This window comes from Halichoerus grypus, chromosome 3 (genome assembly GCF_964656455.1).
Source record: "Halichoerus grypus chromosome 3, mHalGry1.hap1.1, whole genome shotgun sequence".
Lineage (NCBI taxonomy): Eukaryota > Metazoa > Chordata > Mammalia > Carnivora > Phocidae > Halichoerus > Halichoerus grypus.
The window spans coordinates 12695944-12715944 of NC_135714.1; the positions used below are offsets into that span (position 1 = coordinate 12695944).

General features: G+C 43.4%; 1 protein-coding gene across 9 annotated transcripts in view; it reads right to left on the reverse strand.

The window, feature by feature from the left end:
* Nucleotides 1-20001, reverse strand: part of LDB2 (LIM domain binding 2) — a 383866-nt gene that overhangs the window by 237206 nt on the left and 126659 nt on the right. For all 9 annotated transcript variants that reach the window (XM_078068421.1, XM_078068420.1, XM_078068419.1 and 6 more), the window contains exon 2: nucleotides 3985-4087. In XM_078068421.1, the coding sequence (XP_077924547.1) occupies nucleotides 3985-4087 (103 nt within the window). The remainder of the gene's footprint in view (nucleotides 1-3984; nucleotides 4088-20001) is intronic.

A 20001-nucleotide genomic window follows, 5' to 3' on the forward strand; every position in this document is an offset into this window, starting at 1 on the left:
CTGCCTACTGTTTGTTTCAAATGGTCTGAGGCTCTTTGACTGTGTTATCTCACTTAATTTTCATGCCAAGCCAGGGATGGTAGTATTACGTCTTGCAGATGAGGAAGTGGAAGTTCTGTTTACCAATCAAAGTATGGATTAGCATCCAAACGTGTTTGCTACGTGGTACAACCTCCCAACCTCTCCAATGTCCCGAGAACCAAGAGAACTTCCTCCTTGCATCTCTCCCAGCAAAGAGAGATCTTCTGAATGAACCACATATTTCCCACGGATGAAGAACATGGCCAACGTGGACCTGGACACAGCCTGGGTCTCCTGGGGGGTTACCTGTACCATCACCCAAAGGGTGTTTGTGATGGTCACAGAGGGAGAGAATGGTGTGGACACCATTCCATTACATGTGCAAAAAGGGTCTAGAACTAGAAGTACTTGTCACAGGCTCACATCAACCTGAAAATGATCACTTTTGTACAAGACGGGGAAGGGAAACAGCACATCATGCTGGACTTAGCATTATAAAGGAAGCATACAGAGGGCGTGAGAACCCTCTTCCTCTGCTTCCTTTGCCTTCCGTGTCAACGAAGCCTCGGTAATTATTTGTGACTTATGTTCCTGGAAATGTGTGAACTGACAAATCCATTTCTTTCCCTTTAGCTACGGGATGATGTAGACATGAGATGAGGATAGGGAAGGGAGGGTGCCCTGGCTTTGACTTTGGAGTCAGCTGACCCGAGGCCCAACGGCTCACCAGCTGAGGCTCACTGGACCAAGCTTCCGTTTTCAGAAAAGGCACTTTTCAGCTCCCACAGTCTTCAACTACTGATCTGCCAGCAAAAAGGGAATTATCTGTCTCGGGTCTCTTCCATGTCACGAGGTAGAAAGCTACCTCTATGGAACTGCCCACTTCTCCAGCTGCTGAAGAAACACCTTCCCAATGCTTCCACCAGGCAGGGACGCACAGCTCAATTTCACGGCCCGCTAACCTTATCCACCTGGCACCTCTCAACACCAACCTCACCCCCCGTCTCCCAGGAAGACATCAGTAGTCTCCATCTGGTCGTCATATCCCACCTGGGGAGGGAGTTCTCTTTCCCCACCCCACCACCACCACCATCAGGAGAGGAAAGGGGCTTGGGGACTGGAGTGATGATCAATACGGAGGAGTTTTATGAAAAAGAAGCTGTATGCTATCTCCGAAAGCATAATTATTTCCTGAATTATTGTGTCGCTGGTTCCCCCTTCTAGCTTAAAGTATATCAGACCATATCCTAGAGCTTCTTTGAAATCACCAGCAGAGCGCTGTGGATTATGTTCTTCCCACCTTAGAAAGTCTAGCGATCTAGGTCAAGGAATTGTTTTGCTACCATTCTGTCTGGTGTTATAAACTTTTCCCCAAATGTCCATTATTCATTCAATCATTCATTCAACAAATATTTATTGAGCACCTATTGTGTACAAGTTCCTGTATCAGTCTGAGAATCCAGCAATAAATAATAGAAAGCTCGTGTTCACACAGAGATGACATTCTAATAGGATGGTGACAGACACCAAATAAATAAGCCAACACATATTATAGGATTTACTGTAGCTTAGAGATAAGATATCTTAGAGCCAGACGGACCCTGTAAACACAGAGATGGGGAGAGAAAAGGAAAAAAAAAAATTTTTTTTTTCTAGTAAGGGCTAAATAAACCCCATCTGGCATATTTCTTGGTACCTAAGATAAATGTAATTTGGGGAAATTCTTTACATATAGAAATGTAATAGCCACGTCTTGTTTTCTTTCTCAGAAAGCCAGGGTTGTCAGCTCCCCAGGAGGTCTCGGGGAAGAGCCGTAGGCTCCCGCCCCGCACCAGCAGGTGCTTTCACAGCCTGGCACACACTGCCTGGACGGCGAATGGGTTAAAGTGTCGGCGCCAGAGCTCGGAGCGCTGCATAAACAGTGTGCGTCAGGCGTTCTAAGCGTGCTTCCTCCTCCTTGTCTCCCCGTCCTGGGCTGTCAATCACCTGTCACTTGCCCGCACATCAGCAGCATCGTGCACATCACCAGGCTGTCAGCAAAGAAGCTGATGAGCCTCGGCTCCAAACTGTCAATCATCTTTGTTTCTCTTCTCTGCTCAGGAAATATTTTGGCTCACAGAAACAAAGAAACCTGGACAACAATGGCTTATAGTCAGGCATTTACTCCTGTGCATGGGTATAAGTAAGATCTTAAACGGGTACTGATCACGCCTTACCCTCAAATGGTGTTGGGGTTGGGGGGGGTGGGCAGAGGGAAGATCGAGACCCTGTTGCATTAGTACAGGCTTTAAAACTAATTCTAGTTCCCTGAGCAGACCCTGATGGATTCACAAACCAAAAAAAACAAAACAAAACAAAAAAACAGAAACAAAACAAAACAAAGAAACCCACAGGAACACAAAACAATGATAACTTGAAGTTATCTGAGCTTATGCCTCAAAAGAAAATGAGAAGGCTCAGAGGATGGATGACTGCATGGTTTGAAATTATTCACCATTGATCAGGCAGGCTTTTGGGGAGAGAGTAATTGTTGGATTGCAGAGTTCATTTATCTCCCGGGACTTCTGAAACAGCGGCTTCTGTACCCGACTTTCCTACTCTCCAGGGCATGAGGCTGCTTGGGGGCACCCACACACAGGAAAGCACGTTCACTCTTCAGGACCCCCATGAGCTGGGCTTGCCAGTGCTTATGACAGGAATCATTATGTTGAATGCAAAGACCCTCTAAAACAGCCCACTGTCTGGCATAACCAGGAGCCCCTCTCACCCAAAATACTTATTAGAAATGTCCCGCTCCCTTAAAAGCCCACAACAAATAAATCTAAAGAGATGCTCCTGGCAATGAGTTCCAATTGGACATCAAGTTTAAGTTGTCCTGCTCTCCCCAGTTTGCCACTTGGGCAAAATCACCATGCATGCATTAGCATAATTAATCAGCTCGTCATACAATAGATCCAAATACTACTAAGTTGTCCAAAGCCCTCTAAAGTTAAAACAAACAAACAAACAAACAAACAAAAAACTCTAGTGGCTTTGAAATACATTTAGCAACAATCAGATCTTTTAATCATGTTTATCATGAGCCTTATTATCTATCAGTTGCCCAATGCTCTGGATTAACGGTTCATACACACAGTGGTTGGTTCCATCATCATCTCTGTGTTTGTGACATTTGGGATGTTTTACCTACTGACGGATCCTTTCGTACGTGCAATGCCGATTTCTGAAAACACATCTCTTTCTGATCTAACCGGACATTAATTGCTGATGTTTCTATGCCTCTTAGTCTTATAGCACAACTAGCAAATCTGATCTCTGACAAGTTGGCTGAACCTAATCAGGACAGATCAGCTGCTACCCAAGGTGCCAGGGGCAGTAATTTGAGGATCTTTACAGAGTTATCACTCGCTGGAAAGACAAGGAACTATAATTCTGTCAACACTAATCCAAAACTGTATGTTCAAAGCAGCAGTGGCCTCTCCCCCGCCCCCAAGAAAAGCTAGCACTTGTCAAATAAATACCTGAGATAATTGATAAGACGAAATTAGGAGGCTGTGGCTGATACAGTAACTGTGAGAATTTCTTTTTTTTTTTTTTAAAGGAAACTTCAGAAGCAGAACATTGGGCATGAAATGTCAGCTGTAAAGGATAAAGGAGGGTCACAGGGAAGAGGTGGATGGAAACCCCGTAATCCAGCTCCCACTTATCATTGGGTGACTTAGTTCATATTTGCCTCACTCGCTAAACAGACAGGTGCCCAAACATTCTCAGCCTTGAAGGAAAGCTCTCTCAGCCGACCCAGGCTGCCACCCGGTGACAAAGCCTTGATGGGAAGCAAGAACCTCGTCAGCAGAGGAGGTGTTATTGTTAGGCTGTCAGCCCTGTGCTATTCTCTGAAGACCCCTGTGGTTTTCTTACAGGCGCAAAAAGAAGGGATATTAGAAAAATAAACTTCTTTCTTACTGTAGCGCTTTGGTCCATCTTCCAAACAAAATGAAAGGGTTAATGTGGCATCGTCTTCAAAAAACTCGGTGGCAAACGCGTCCCACCAGAGGTTGTCGCTATCCTGCAAAGAGACAGATCATTTATTTAACAGGCAAGAACAGAAACTACCTCAAAGCAGGAAAGGGAAAGGAAAAAGAAAGACAAACCCAGTTTCCACTTGCTTGTTACTCAGCATATGTGTGTGGGTGTTCTAGAAGGCAGGTGGGCGAGCGTGTGGTCACTCCTCAAATTAATTGCCTCAAATGGGGACCGAATTCCAATTCAATAAATGAGTGAATGCAAACTGAATGAAAATTAATTCTCCAGGACACATTTGGGGAGATTTAATAAATGTACTTTGGAACACAATGTGACATTCGTTAACAAAAAAGGTTTACATTTCACGTAAAATACATTCAACTTCTTTTTGGTCTCTCTTTCTCTTTGCTCTTTTAAGAATTTGATTTTACCACCATATCACAACGAGTTGAAGGAGAGTACATTTTTAAAAGATAATCGATTCAAAAAGGGGTGTGTGTGACTTGTAGCCCTACCTTACGCAAATGTCCTATGAGATATGGGTATTGCCACATGGGTGTACACAGACAGATGATACGCAGTGGTCCACGCTTGCACAAACCCCCATCACATGCATACGGATTGTTCTTGAGGACTGTTTTAAGATTATAGGCAATCTTGTTGCCTTGTTGTTAACATGATTATTAAAAATAAAGCAGTTCAGCAGAATGCAAACTATCCATGTGAACTCTGTTTGTTTTGGGTTGAGTGTTTCTTGCTCATCCAGAAAACACTTTGAAACTGGCCCAGTTTAAGGCAGTTAAAATCATTGTTAATCATTGGGGGGGGTCCTATAAGAGCGAATCAGGAAGGTTACACCGAGTGTCATATTCTAAAAGGGGGTATCATACCTGGCTTCGTGCTCTGCATCTTGCCCCATGTACCCCCAAATTCTTAAGCACAATCTTTTCCCAGAGAATCTTTGGTCAGTGCCAGACTTTAGGAGGAGATGTTCTGCAGCTGCCTGTCAGACGAGGGAGGGGCAGCTCCCCACTCAGTGGCCCCCACTGCCTGGCCCTGGTGGAAATACTGCAAGCCTCTCTTCTTCCCATTAAGTTGCTCTGCCTATGACAACATTAAGTTGTTGTCACTGGCAGGCATCAGGAATGAGCCTGCAGTCCTGGCAAGAAGAATTAAAGGGCCACCGAAGATTGATGCTGTCTGTTCTCATTTCAGAAAAGCAACAGCTCAGGCAAATGAATTTTTTGGTCTTTTTTTTTTTTTTTTTCTTTTCTGGCTTCCTTCCAATCACTACACCAAAAGCCAGCACTTTTCTTGGTAAAACACAGTAAATATAAAAGCACCCAGGGGCGATTCATGACTCCACATACAAACTACCTCTCCTTTTTTTTCCCCAAAAACAAATATTTATTGAGCATTTATTACGTGCACGTCCTCAGAGCATACAGCTGGTTGAGAGACTGGTCCCTACCCTCAAAGGGCTCAAACCCACGAGTAGGAGAGAGCCAAGTGAGCGACTAACAGGAGCCTCCCTCCAGGCCCGAGACCACAGCACGAAGCCTGGGTGTTGTGGAAGCTGTCAGAGTTTCTAGAAAAATCAGTGGGCTTGGAAATGGAAGAAGCAGCTGGGGAAAAAAACCCCACTTGGGAGCCTGGGTACACTGGTTTATTTTATTTCAAATTGCTAGACAGATGGAAAAAGAATAATAGTTAACATTTATTGAGTGCTCACCACATGCCAAGCATTATTCTAAGTGCTTTATGTGTATCTTCCCTCTTACTCCTTATTACCACCCTGTTCCTTGTTTGTTTGTTGTTGGTTTTGGGTGGTTTTTTTGTGTGTGTTTTTTGTCCTTACTCTCCTGTATAATTTAATTTTCTTGTGAGCAGGGGTTCTGTTTTGCATCCTGCGCTATCTCCCAGCTCCCTGAATGGTGTTGAGCCCATGGTGTGACTCAGTAGAAGTTGTTCAGTGAATGAATGAAGCCTCTCCCGTTATGTATTATCCCAACTTTACAACCTCAGAAACCAAAGCACAGGTGGGAAATGGAACTTGCCAAGTACACTCAGCCGATAAATTGTCAGGCTGGGATTTCAGCTCCGACCCTGTGACCTCCGAGCCCCAGCCTCTGCCTGACTCATTTCTCTGGCAGTCTTTGCCAAGGCAGAGGTTAGGACTTAGAAAGAAGGGAGGGAGAGTGAAAAGGGAATGTTTTGTCTCAGATTGATCTCTTTGTCCAGCTCCTTGCTTCCCGGTACCGCCCTGCTGCCAGGACTCACACCCAGGAGGATGCTCAGCATCCTGCCTCACACCGTGCAGTACCCCATGTGGTATGATGTCAGCAGCAGAACTCACGCCTACGGGCAACCCTCGGACCCAGGCTTCATCCCAACACTCCCTCTTCTCAGCGATGTGAGCACGGACAATTTATTTTACCTTCCTGAGCCTGTTTCTTTACTTGCAAGTTGAGGAAAATAATAGGAACATAACAGTAATAATTTTATTGCGGAGTACATGTGACAACAACAACCATAATAATAATTATCTTGCAGAATTTGATGTGAGGAGTAAATAAATTCGTGGGTCTAAAGTTCCCAGAAGAATGCCCAGGACACAGTGAAGATCAATAAAATGCCCCTTCCCTGCCTCTACCTACCATCTTTAGCATCATTTTTAAGGGAGGAGGCGTTGCATGTTCTAAAGAACCGCCATCAAAAATGCACTTTCCAAAGGAGCCTGTTGATAAATCAAGCACGTTTCTTCTCATTCCAACTACTTGTAACGCATTTGCCTGGCAACGGCAGCTGTCTGCAACAGAGTGAAAACTCAGAACAGAGGGGTATGGACTCTCTTTTGCCCTAATGATTACTCAAAGGCCCGTGACTAGATCAGATCCTGCTCCTGCATTTGCCTGTCATCTAACTCTGGGTTTCTGGCATTCCTGCTAGGAAATGGAGCAGTGAAAGGCAAAAGCCCAGGGAGAACCCAGGCTGATCCGAAGGCCCTGGGAGCAAAAGAAGGACTCAGGCTGAAGTGAAGGGTAAAAAGTGCCAAGGAGCAGCCACACGGGGTCCACACCACCTAGACACGCCAGGACCAGCGGGAGCTGAGAAAGGCACAATGATCCGAGAAGGGGACATGCTCTTCGATTCAACCAACTGCAATGGAACATAAGATGAGTCAGTGTCTCAGGAAATGTCAGGACAGGTGTGGTAGGAGAAGGTTACATCAGGTAGCTCTACGCACAAAAAAAAAAATCACTTGGCTTTGGTTAGAAGAACATTTCAAAACTAAAAATGAAAAATGTAATTATTCCAGATGCAGAATAGTTACAAAATATATTTATATTTTGGGTTGGCTGGTTGAATGAATGAATGAATGAAATTCTTTAGTGTACCATCACAGACCCACCTCAAGAAACTCACTCTACAAAGTTTTCAAGAGATCTTGATTGTTGCAACCCTTCTTTGTCTCTTGGCTAATATTTCTAAAATGGCACACCAATTTTTTGATGCATTTTTAAATTATAATTGTCAACTGTCCCCCGACACACACATACATAAAGCTTTTGAATTAGTCTTTAGTTATGAGAGGATAGGTGTTTATGGTAGGAAAGGGAATAAAAGGAGTAAAGCTTTGACAAAAAATTGTTAAATGTCAAGTATAGGCCAGTCTTGTGTTGACTGTGTGTGAAAGAAGCAGATGATGGAAGGAACACATGTGTGGGGGGCCCTGGGTTAAGAGTAGTACCCAGAACTCAGTACTTTCTAAGGGCTTTACATGCGTTGTACACTCATATATTCACAACTGTCCAAAGTGCTACCAAGGGGCAGAGCAGGCAACCTTATAGAGAATTGTTATCTTTAGCCTCTATGTCACACTGAATTCAACATGTGAATCCTGCCTCTTATTAGCTGGAGGACCTTAGTCAAGTCACCTGATTTCTTTGCATCTATTTGCTCATGTATCAAGTAGGAATAATAATTTCAGTGCACTCCGAGGACTAAAAAGTAACCGCCTAGCACATAGCAGCTGTTCAATAAATGGCAGCCATTATTATTCATTATTGTTTCATTTGACTCTTAAAATTGTTATAGAGAATCCGAATTTCAGAAATCTTTAACTACTCAGTGAAGATCAGACAGCTAGAAAATGGCAAATCTAAAGTTCACTTACAAGTCTGCCTAACTCTAGTACAGTTTTTCAAATTGATTTTATTTTTTAGAGCAGTTTTAGGTTCATAGCAAAATTATGAGAGAGGACACAGATTTCTGTTCTATCCCCTGCCCCCGCACACACACAGCCTCCCACATTATCAGTATCCCCCATCAGAGTGGTCCCTTTGTTGCAACTGATGAACCTACCAGTCTATGATTTTCTGCAAATAATTCTGCTTACAAAGTGATTTTTCACCTTAGGTTGAAGATGAAGGTGGTTCACAATGTAGACGAAGTGGCCAGCATTGCCTAGAGGAAATTCTGCCAGAGCAGATCTCTGACTCCGGCATTTTCAGATTTAATTCCCTTTCTCCCAGCTTCACGTGCTTGCCCTGAAAATCAACTTCCTCTTTATATACGTCTTCCTTCCATTTTGCTGCCTACTCGAGTTCCCGGGATCAGTTAGGCAATTTGGTGGAAGACATTTGCATAATAATAAGGCTAGGTGTCCAGGCTGGCTGAAATGCAGCTACAAAGGCTTCTGTGGAACCAAAGAAACCCCTGGCAGAGATCGGACAGTCCCGAGAGGTAGAAGCTCAGTTCTTAGCTCACAGCCGCCACATGAGCTGTGGGCAAGGATAATAGATCAGCTCCTCCATCATTCAACTTCAGTCATCTAGAATGATATGAGCCTTGCAAAGGCCACAGGTGCTCTGCTTGGCCACATGGGAAGAAGAGCAAGGGGCCAAGGGAATATAAAGAAAAATGGACTGCTCAACGTTCTGCAGTTGTATCTACAGGCCAGCTCTCCCGCCTCTTGGCTGTAAACCTCGCGCCTCCATCTTTGGAGAAATGGAAGAACCACAAAATTCCCCATTCTCCTTGCAAAGCAGGCAACGTATAGCCAAGGTTAGCAAGTCGACCCGAAGGAGGCTGCGTGAGTAAAGTTGCCAAGCAGTTCTGGGGCAAGGATTCCAAAGAGAAGCTCACTAAGTCTGAAGTCTGAAGGGGATGAGGCTGCATCCCCTCAAATCAAACTAACTTGGAGATTAGCCAAGGAGTGCCTCGAGACTGACAAGTAGGTCAAGATCAACATTTTGGGACTTCCACATAATGGTGATGGTAAATGACCTCCAAAAGAAACCAAGGGCCCGAGGTCTTATTCCTAGATGTGTGGGATGGGCGTGCAAGTCAGTTACTAGCAGTTATAATACATATGACATTTGGTATATCTATGGTAAAGACATTCCATCCAGGAAAAAGCCATTCTTACCACACTGAAAAGGGCCCAGCATAGTCCATTTTCCTGTGTAGCCAAGGGACCTTGGGCAACTTATCTTTCTGAACCAAGGGTTCCTGGTTAATCTTCACCTGCCTCCCTGTCTTTGCATATGTTGCTCTTTTGGCCTCAAATGTGCAGCACATGCCAAGTCCCAGTCTTTTCACTCCTTTTTCACTGTCTCCTGTGCTAGGAAACCTTGAAAACTCTACCCCCGTGAGCACATGAATCAAATTATAATTGCATCACTGCCTTATAATCCTCTAGTAACCTGGGAGATACTTAAGGGAGAGACGAGGCATCAGGCATGGCTCCATCCCCAACAGAGCTCCCACCTATAGATTACCCAGGAAAGGAGTAGAAAAATGGAATGAGCCAATGGAGAGGCCAGACCCACACAGAGTCCTCCTCTGGTATCGTAGGAGTCCTGAGAGTCTAAACTCAGTGGCCAGGGAACCAGGATGGTGTTCAAGCTAAGCCCTCTCTGCCTCACTTTCCGTGAGCAGATGCGCTACCCGGCCACTTGAGAAGATCACATGGAGACGGAAATTTTCAAAATGATCTCATGCCTGCATTGCCATTCTATTGCGTCACCTTTTGGGTATTTTTCTTGTCCTTTTCAGCAAAACGTTGGTTAAATGAATACACTTCACTGACCGTAACTTAAGTAAGTGAGGTTTTACTTTATTAATTTTTTAAAATAGAGAGTAGAAGATAATGTGAAGACCCATGGGCCCATTATCCAGAATTAACAATTATGAGAACGGTATCTTATTTTCCTTTTTTGAAGGAATTAAAAATTATAAATAAAAATAAATGTCCTGGGTCCCCATATCTTGCTTTGGATTTTTCCTCCCCTCCCCCAGGCTCCCATAAACAACTGTCTCATGGAATTCATTCGCCATTTCTTACCCCATCTTTTATATTTATACACACATAGGACTCCATTCATAGATGGTCTTATTTTATGTTTTTAATATTTTATCTAAATGATATCATACATTATGTTCCTTTCTTTAAACTTGCTTTTTTTTTTTTCATTCAACATTGCTTTTTGGAGACCTATCTATTTTATATATTAGGGCTTCTTCTTCCCATAATAGTGCACTGAATGAATGTAATATATGTTACTTAAGCATTTTGCTACTAATGATCTCTAGACAGTTTCTAATTTTTTGCTATTACAACAATGCTGTGATAAGTATCTTTATAGTGTCCCTTTGTGCACATGTGTAAGAAGTTCTCTGGGCATATATCTAACTTGGCTGTATGTAGGCATAGGGTATGTACTTGTCTATATTTTGGCTCTTACATTAGGAGGTCTCTGTACTTCCAAATTGAAGCCTTCTGGTCTGACTGATGCATGGGTAAAGACGAAACAAGGTGCATTTCCAAGCAATGTCTTTCCAAGTGGGATCTAATAAGAGGATCAATGTAATTACAAAATAGAGTCCAGCCTGCCAGGAGAAGGATGAGCATCTAAAAGTTCAAAGAAGATGTAATAATGGAATAATAAACTATTAAATTAAAAAATGAAATTAAACAATTTGCCTATTATTCTCTTAAGGCACAGTGTATCTCAGGGGCTTCATTAACCAAAAGGAGGATTATTTCTTGATGCTGACACAAGAATGAAAGCATAGGCTCTTCGTGGTCCTTCAAACTAACTCATGAAACAGAAGCAGCGTGGGAGGAGTTGGGGATCCCGCTCTGTGCACCCTGCCTGCCACAAGGCTCCTGACAGAAGCCATGCTTTCTCCAAGCAGACAGGTCCTCCCAATCCTTGCTGTTGTTTGGTATCCGAACAGTAGATATTTAGTGTTTAGTGAATATTAATAAGTAAAAAGTGGATTCTTTTCCCAAAGCTGGAAAGTAACAATAGCAGAGAGCAGCCTCCAGGTAAATAAAGATGAAATTAACTCAGCCTAAACACAGGCAGGGGGAGTGGTGTCGACAATTCTCGTATATTTTAATTAGGCAAAAATGCCACAGAAGCTTCTCCACTCCAAACAAGCTCCTGTATGCACTTCTGTGATTAAAATCCTTGGTCCTTTTGTCCCATCTCACAGGTGAGTCCAAGAACCACTGGCAGCCAAATCATATATCAGGATGAGAGATGCACTTGGGTCAAATAGCAGAGGAGAGGCTTAATTACGTTTAAAAATCCACAAAAGCATTTTCCTTCCATCCCAGATTCTCTCCTGTTCCCATCTCTGTCCCTCTCCACCAAAAACAGGATCCCAGGGCTAGGGCTGCCCCCGGCATCTGTAACTTAAGCACTGACAGGTTATGTGGGATTTTTGCCAGAGTAATTATTTTTCAATTCAACAATAATGAGAAATTACCATGGCAACCACTCGTCACGTGGCACACATACACCCCCTCTAAAGAATGAAACCATACATAAAGCATCTATTTCTTGAAAAATGTGTTTTTTTATTAAAATAAACTTAAACAGGTTAAAGTGGAGAGGGTGTATGAAGGGGTCTGGAAACCGGAAGATGAGAAGAACACTGACTTTCTTTAGTATCTTGTGGTTCTAGAAAATAACATCTTATGACCCTGCCTCCTTGTACACACACACGGATAGCACTCTATTAATTTCTATCTTACCAGTTCGGTCACTCCCATTTTGCACATGTCAGCTAACCTCTCTCAGAAGACACTGAAGAAAGAATGAGCGCGCTCAAGGACAGAGGCAGAAGCACACTTGGTCACCCTTGCTTTCCCGAAATTTCTCTGCCCATCACACTCCTGTATTGAGACAGGAGACAATAAAGAACCCCAACCTCATGTCTTTCCTTTCGTGGAGGCCCCCTCCCACCAAGGGAGTGCAGGTCACTTACTTTCTCTATCTGCAAAAGTCTTTTCACTTTCTGAATCCCTAGCCACTTTTTCTTCAAACCACGTTATCAAACCGTGTTTATTCTGAATTAGCCACATTTAATCATTGCAATCAACAGTTACAGAGCACTTACTATGCGCCAGTCACCATTCTGAACATGTTGAGTAATATAAACCCTTGAAATTTCACAGAGACCCTAGGGGATAAGTCCTTCTATGAGCCCCATTTTATAGATGTGAAGACCTAGGCATAGAGAAGTCCAATATTTGATTAAGATCGCAGAGCTAACAAGTTGCAGGGAGTGCAAACACAGGGACCCTGGCTCTTGAGCTGGGGCTCTTATAACCACTCTATTATGATGTTCCTTCATCCAAAACGATATTCCTCAAGATATCTACCGTCTTCTTACTTGTTTCAACATCCAACAGCGCTAAGTGTGCTGAATGGTTGGGGCTCCCCATCTTGAAGAGAGAGGCCAGAACAAGGCTGTCCACCACATCTGTGGAATTTTACATGAAGACACAGGAATAAAAGTGATACGGTGGCATTAGTTGCTCGAACCAGCTGGTAACTGGGGGAGCATGTGATGGACACAGGGAGAGCATTCAAAATCCCCTCTTTTTATTTATCATGGGATTTTTTTTTTTTTTACTCTCATGTCCCCGGGATTGCATTTTTCTTCTCTCCTTGTCATCTATGATTTTGCTCATTCTCGGCTAAATTGCATCTTATTTAACAATAAACATTAGCTCTCATTTTAACAGAAATTTTATTTTTTTTTATTTATTTTTTTTTTTTAAAGATTTTATTTATTTATTTGACAGAGAGATAGCGAGAGCAGGAACACAAGCAGGGGGAGTGGGAGAGGGAGAAGCAGGCTTCCCGCCAAGCAGGGAGCCCGATGTGGGACTCGATCCCAGGACCCTGGGATCATGACCCGAGCCGAAGGCAGACGCTTAACGACTGAGCCACCCAGGCGCCCTTAACAGAAATTTTAAAATGCCGTATTATCAAATAGTAAATTGTGTGTCCTGATAGACCATCTCAGGGTTCAACTCGCAATTCAAGGCTTCCCTTCAGAAAGTGCTGACTATATTTCACTCTTTAGTGCAAGCGGGTGCTGCCTTGGGAAAGTGTATTAAAACAGAAAGACAAGACTTGGCATCCAGCAGACATGGCTCTTGAGCAAAAGATACGTCAGTGTCTTTTCCCCCAACCACCTGAGGAAATTCATGCATTTCAATCTTCATCCTTGACCCACTAAATCTTTAATTAATTGTGAACATTCCAAAGAGAAATGATATTTATGATAATCTAAAAATAATGACTAAAATGTACGTGTTTTATGCACCCAAAGCTGAGCTTTTTGCCCCTGGACTTATCATAACTACGATGAAAGAATAATTTTCTTTTTTTTTTTTTTTTTTTTTTTTTTTAAAGATTTTATTTATTTATTTTACAAAGAGAGACACAGCGAGAGAGGGAACATAAGCAGGGGGGGTGGGTGGGAGAGGGAGAAGCAGGTTTCCCGCTGAGCAGGAAGCCCGATGCGGGGCTTGATCCCAGGACCCTGGGATCATGACCTGAGCTGAAGGCAGTCGCTTAACGACTGAGCCACCCAGGCGCCCCAAGAATAATTTTCTTTTAATTCCTGTAAGCTTTATGAGGGTAGCATCTATATCCATTATCTTGTACATTTTGCAGACAGCGCACAAAATACCTGGCCGATATGCAACAAATTAGTACTTGATTTTTTGATTATTTAAATTATATAATTTAACAAAATAAATATGTATTTAATGAAAACTGAGCATATTTTCAAAACTCTAAAGACAATCAATAGTTGTCTTTTCGTGATGGTTGAACACTTCCACTGTCTTCTCCGTTCACGTGCCTGGTGTGCAGGGGTATTAAATATTTAATATGTGAATCAGTGAAAATGCTGAGTTTTACAATAAATTATTTCCTAGTCTTCACAGCATCCCGATCGAATTGGCACAATTTAAATGAGGAAACTGATGCCTCAGGAGGTCAGAGACCAAGTAAGAGGCAACATTGGAATTTGATTCCTAATCATTTTGATTCCTGGACATTTGGTTCTATCCACAGAGCTTCACCACCTATTCTAATCTGTATTATTCTGGCGAAGAGGACTAATGTTTTCTTTATAATTAAACTTCCTATTTTCCACTCCAACATGGAGCCATGCACTCTAACATATCAAAAATAATATGTTGGGGACCCCATGCAAATGCACTTTGAAAATGACACAGCAAGGCATTACTCTAGAAGCAGGGGTCTCGGGGCACCTGGGTGGCTCGGTGGGTTAAGCATCTGCCTTCAGCTCAGGTCGTGATCCTGGGGTCCTGGATTCGACCCCCTCCTTGCCTCAGGCTCCCTGCTCAGCAGGAAGTCTGCTTCTCCCTCGGTCTCTCCCCCACCATCCCTGCTCTTGCTCTCTCAAATAAATAAATAAAGTCTTAAAGAAAAAAAAAAGCAGGGATCCCTTTGGTGGCCCCTCTGTGGCAGTGAGCCCCATAGCTCATATTACATCACAGCACCTAGATGCCAGGGGTCCTGAGATGCAGAATATGATGAGGCAGCAACTCGTATGTCTTAAGAAAAGCTCATCATAAAATCACGTACAAATTTTCTGTTCCAACATAAACACAGCAGGCAGGAGAACGTTTCTGGAAACGCTTGCAAGATGCAAAAGCTTGTTTTTGTGACCTGCCCAATTGCATGGGAATCAAATGAAGGAATAATTCCTGGAGTCACCACTAAAAACTGGAAGAGATTGGGCCAGGACTGAGGCATCAGGGAGCCACTGGAAAAGAAAACTCAAGTTTTTCCTTCTTCCTACTTGGGAAAAATGAAAAAAAGATTTTTGTTCACGAAGATAAATAGAAGAAAACGAGCATATTCAGAAGGTAGGTTTATCTTGACGATGGTTGAAGGTTTCCATTCTCTTCTCCATTTATACATCCGTTTACCAGAGGATTTAGATTCTCTGTAATCTGCCAGTGACCCCCACGCCTATACCTCGGCTCTCAGCATCTCCCTGGGACTCCAGAACTGCGGCACCAGCTGCCTCACCGACTGCCCCACTGGGGAACCCAAGACGCGTCACAGACACAACGTGGCCGAAGCCAGACCCAGCCCCATTTCCACCCCATACCAGGCCACTTCTCCCCGGTCTTTTCCATCTCAACAACGTAATGCCAGTTTCCCAGTCTCCTACACCCACCTTTTAGGACACATTCTTGATTCCTCTTTTTTCCTAAGCCCACACTTCCATTCTGTCAGCAACTCCCATGAATCTACTTTCAACATTTAATGGAACCCATGCACGTTCCTCTCTCTATGCCACCACCGCTCATCTGGGCCTCCAGTAACTCCAGCCTGGACAACAGTAACTGCCTCCTCGTCCTTCTCTCCGCCAGGACCCTGGCGCCCCTGAAGCCCGTGCTCTGCAGAGAAGCCTGTGTGACCTTTAAACAACGCCACTGGTTGCATCACTCCCTGTTAGAGCCCTCCCATGGCTCCTCATTGCTGCTTTCGCCAGAGAGCAGGGACCCTGCGTGGTCCGGACGTGCTCTTCCTTTCTGGCTTCAGTTCACTTCTGGATTGTACATCCAGGCCCTTGCCACAGGGACCTTGCTTCTGCTCTGGGTCCACACTCCTGCTCCACCATAGGGCCCTTTGCATTAGCTATTCTGCCACCGAGTAGATGACTTTGCTCTACCTGGTGTGGCTTTCTCTTCCTTGTCATTCAGATCTCAGCTTCCTTCTCATTTGTGACCATGCAATCTATAGGATCCAACTTACTATCACATCAGTCGATGTTTTTCCTCCAGGAAGTACTTATCACTAGATTTTTAAATTTGTTTATTGTCTTCCTACCTCCTGGAAAACGCAAGTTCACTGGGAGCACAGGATCCTGCTCCCTGCTTTTTGGTGGAACCAGGCACATATTGGGTGCTTAGTAAATGACTGAATAAATGAATATACCAAAAATGTGCTAAACAAACAAGAAAAGAGAAAAGATAAATCTATTGAGAAGACCACTTTAATTGCTTCCACAGGGCAGCCATTCCCAGACTCAGACTTGTCATAGCCCAGTTGACTGCAACTACATAATAGAGTACCAGGAACTTACCAGAATCTTTATGCACTTTAATTTTTAAAATAAATATATGCCATGAATTAAAAGCATTAAAAATATTTATGCCCTTTGACTCAGTAATTCTATTTCTGGGAATCCATCCAAAGGACATAATCCAAAAATATGTAAATGTCTTATACACAAAAATATTCACCATAGGAGCATTCATAACAGCATAAAAACTAAAACAATGTGCTGCCCTACAAGAGAGGAATGATTCAAGAAACCATGATAAGTCCACTAGAAAAAAAAAGAGGAATCGTTAAAAATAATGTGTGCCCATGACACAGAGGCATTCTTATGTTCTAATGTAAAAGAAAGAAAGCAAATGGAACACAGAGCAGGACAGCATGGCAGAAGCCGAGTGCATGGTCAAAACGGCCGTACTAGAGACTCGGGGGAGGACGGACTGGTTGATAAGCAGGGTTGAAACAACTGGCTTTTCACATGGAAAAAAAAAATAAGTTTGATTCTACCTCACATAACCAAACGTAAATGCCAGATGGATTAAACATATACATGAAGAAAAAAATTTCAAGCCATTAGAAGGTAAAATATCGCGTATGATCTCAGCACAGGAGAAACTTGTCAACAGCACCCTACCAGGACAAATTATATGAGAAACAAGCCATCCATTTGAATGTATCAAAATATAAACATACCATATGACAAAAGACACCATAAACAATGCTACACTCTAAATGACAGGCTGGGAGAGAATTAATAACCAGAATATACAATGAACTGTAAAAACCAGAAATCATGTTGAATCACTACATCGTGCACCTGAAACTAATATTACACCATATGTTAACTAACTGGCACTAAAATAAAAACTTTAAGAAATCGGAAATCAATCAAATATAAATGAGGAAAGGATGAGAAAGTACCATTTCCAGAAAATGGTCAATAAAGCTATGAAAAGATTTTCTATTTCACTTGTAATCAAGAAAAGGTAAGTTAAAATAGCCATTGCACACCCATGTCATTGTGGAAAAATCAAAAAATTGAACACACATGGTAGGTTCCTTTCCACATGGTGCCAGAGAGGTGGGGACGCAGGAACTCGTGGACAGTGGTCACTGCTCATAGTGGTCCGCAAGCCCCTGGTGCACAGAGTGGGAGAATTCCAGCATGCTTACCCACTCTTCACCTACCACCCTCCTCGAGGACACTGAAACCTGACAAGCTTTACTGTTTCCCCCCTCTGTCCCTCCACCTGTAATATCCTCCTCACCCCACATTCTCCCACTCTTTCCCAACCACCTGTGTTCACTCATTAGGACCCCCACCCAAGTCTTGCCTCCAACTGGAAGCCCTCAGGCCTTCCAGCCTACTGAAAAGTCTCCATTTTAGAGACCGAGATACTTTTTCTTTTTATTTTTCAACTCATACGAACTTCATGCTGACCACTCCTCTAGCATTATTTTTATTCTATTTTACATTATGTCTAGTTATTATATTTTTCACATCTTAGCAATTAGACTTCAAACTCCATGGGTGGATACATTATCTCCTTTGGGTTGCTCTTTGTATTTCCATTGCTTACCTGGCACTCATTTATTGTGTGTTTAATTATGAACTGAGCACTGTGCATTACCTATTTCAAGCATTTGAGCATTTCCAGGCAAGCTACTATTATTATCCTCATTTTACAGGTGGAAAAACCAAAGCTCAGAAAGGCAACTTAATCTTCCCAATTGCACATCTGAAATGTGTTGGAGATACTGTTCAAATCTATGTCATCTGATTCTAGAACCTGTCCCTTTTACCTGATGGGAGAGAGAGAGAGAAAGGACTGTGGGAAAATATCGGTAATAAGAGGTCCTATATAAGACTTGTTGTGTGTATGTTCATGGCTTCATTATCCACAATAGGGAAGACATAGGAACGGTCCACATATCCATCAACTGATGAACAAATAAATAAACCAAATGTGGTATCTTCATGTAATAGAGTAGTATTTGCAAAGAAAGGAATGAAATGTTGATAAACACTCTAACAGAGAAAAAAGGAAGATGGTGGAGGAGTAGGAGACCTGGATTTCGTCTGGTCCCAGGAATTCAGCTGGATAGGGATCAAACCATTCTAAACACCTACAAACGCAATGGGAGATCGAAGAAAAGAATAACAACAACTCTCTGAACAGAAAAGCCACCACTTCCGGGAAGGTAGGACGTGCGGAGAAGTGAATCCGAGGCGATATTCGGGAGGATAGAAGGCGGGGGAGGGGGCCTCCTTCGGCCGCTTCTGGCAAGTGATAGAGCCGCGGAGCACAAAATCGGAACTTTTAGAAGTCGGCTCCACTGAGGGACGTCGCTCCGGTGGCCAAGCGGGGGGTGGAACCCTCATGGGACAGTGTGCTTTCAGGACCCTCGGGGTCACAGAAAGACCGGGGATGCCTGAGTGCTGCAGAGCTCCCAGGTATCGGAGCGGAGAAGCCGGCTGCAGAGACGGAGCCAAGGCGCGGGCTCTCAGCTCGGGGTTGCCATAAACCGGGATCCGCGGCACAGTCGGGCCACTGCTCCTCCAGCAGCGACCCAACAAGCAGCAGATCCGGGGAGACTCACCTTCCTCCCCCGGGGGGAGCAGCGCGGGAGCTCACCGCAGGGATCTGCTGGGTTTGGAGACTCCACACGGGGTCGGGTGCCAGAGATAGAAACACTCGGTCACAGGCCGGGTGAGCACGGAGTGCAGCCGGAGACCGGGGAGACGGGAGTGACTGACTGCTTTTCTCTGGGGGCGCACTGAGGAGCGGGGACCCTGAGTTCTCGGCTCCTCCGGGGCGGAGATTGGGAGGCCGCCATTTTCACTCTCCGCCTCCAAAGCTGTACGGAAAGCTTGCAGGGAAGAAAAGCTCCCGAGAGTAAACCCGAGCAGATTACTTACCCCGGAAGGGCAAGGGCGGGGCAATTCTGCCTCCGGCAAAGACATTTGGGAACCACGGCAACAGGCCCCTCCCCCAGAAGATCAGCGAGAACAGCCAGCCAAGACCAAGTTTACCGATCAGTGAGAATGGCAGAACTCCAGCACTAGGGGAATCCTGCACATAGAATCCATGGCTTTTTTACCATGATTCTGTAGTCTTTCAAAGTTAATTTTTTTTTAACTGCCTTTTTTGTTTTTGAATTTTTCTTTTTCCCTTTTTCAACCAACATCTTATCAATCCCTTTTTTAAAAAACATTTTTATTTTTCATTTTTAGAGTCATATTCTATCCCTTCATAGTGGTTACCCTTATTTTTGGCATATATATATAAGTTGTTCTCTCTTTAAAATTTTTAGATACAGTTTATTCTAACAGATCAAAATATACCCTAAATCTCTAGTGTATGGCTTTGTTCTAGTCTCCTGACTGATCACATTCTCTCCCTTTCTTTTTCTTTTTTTTTTAAATCCTCTTCTTTCTTTTTTCAAACAACTTATCAATTCCTTTTATAAAATTTTTTATAATTTTCATCTTTACAGTCATATTCCATCCCTTCATCATATCAACCCTTATTTTTGGACA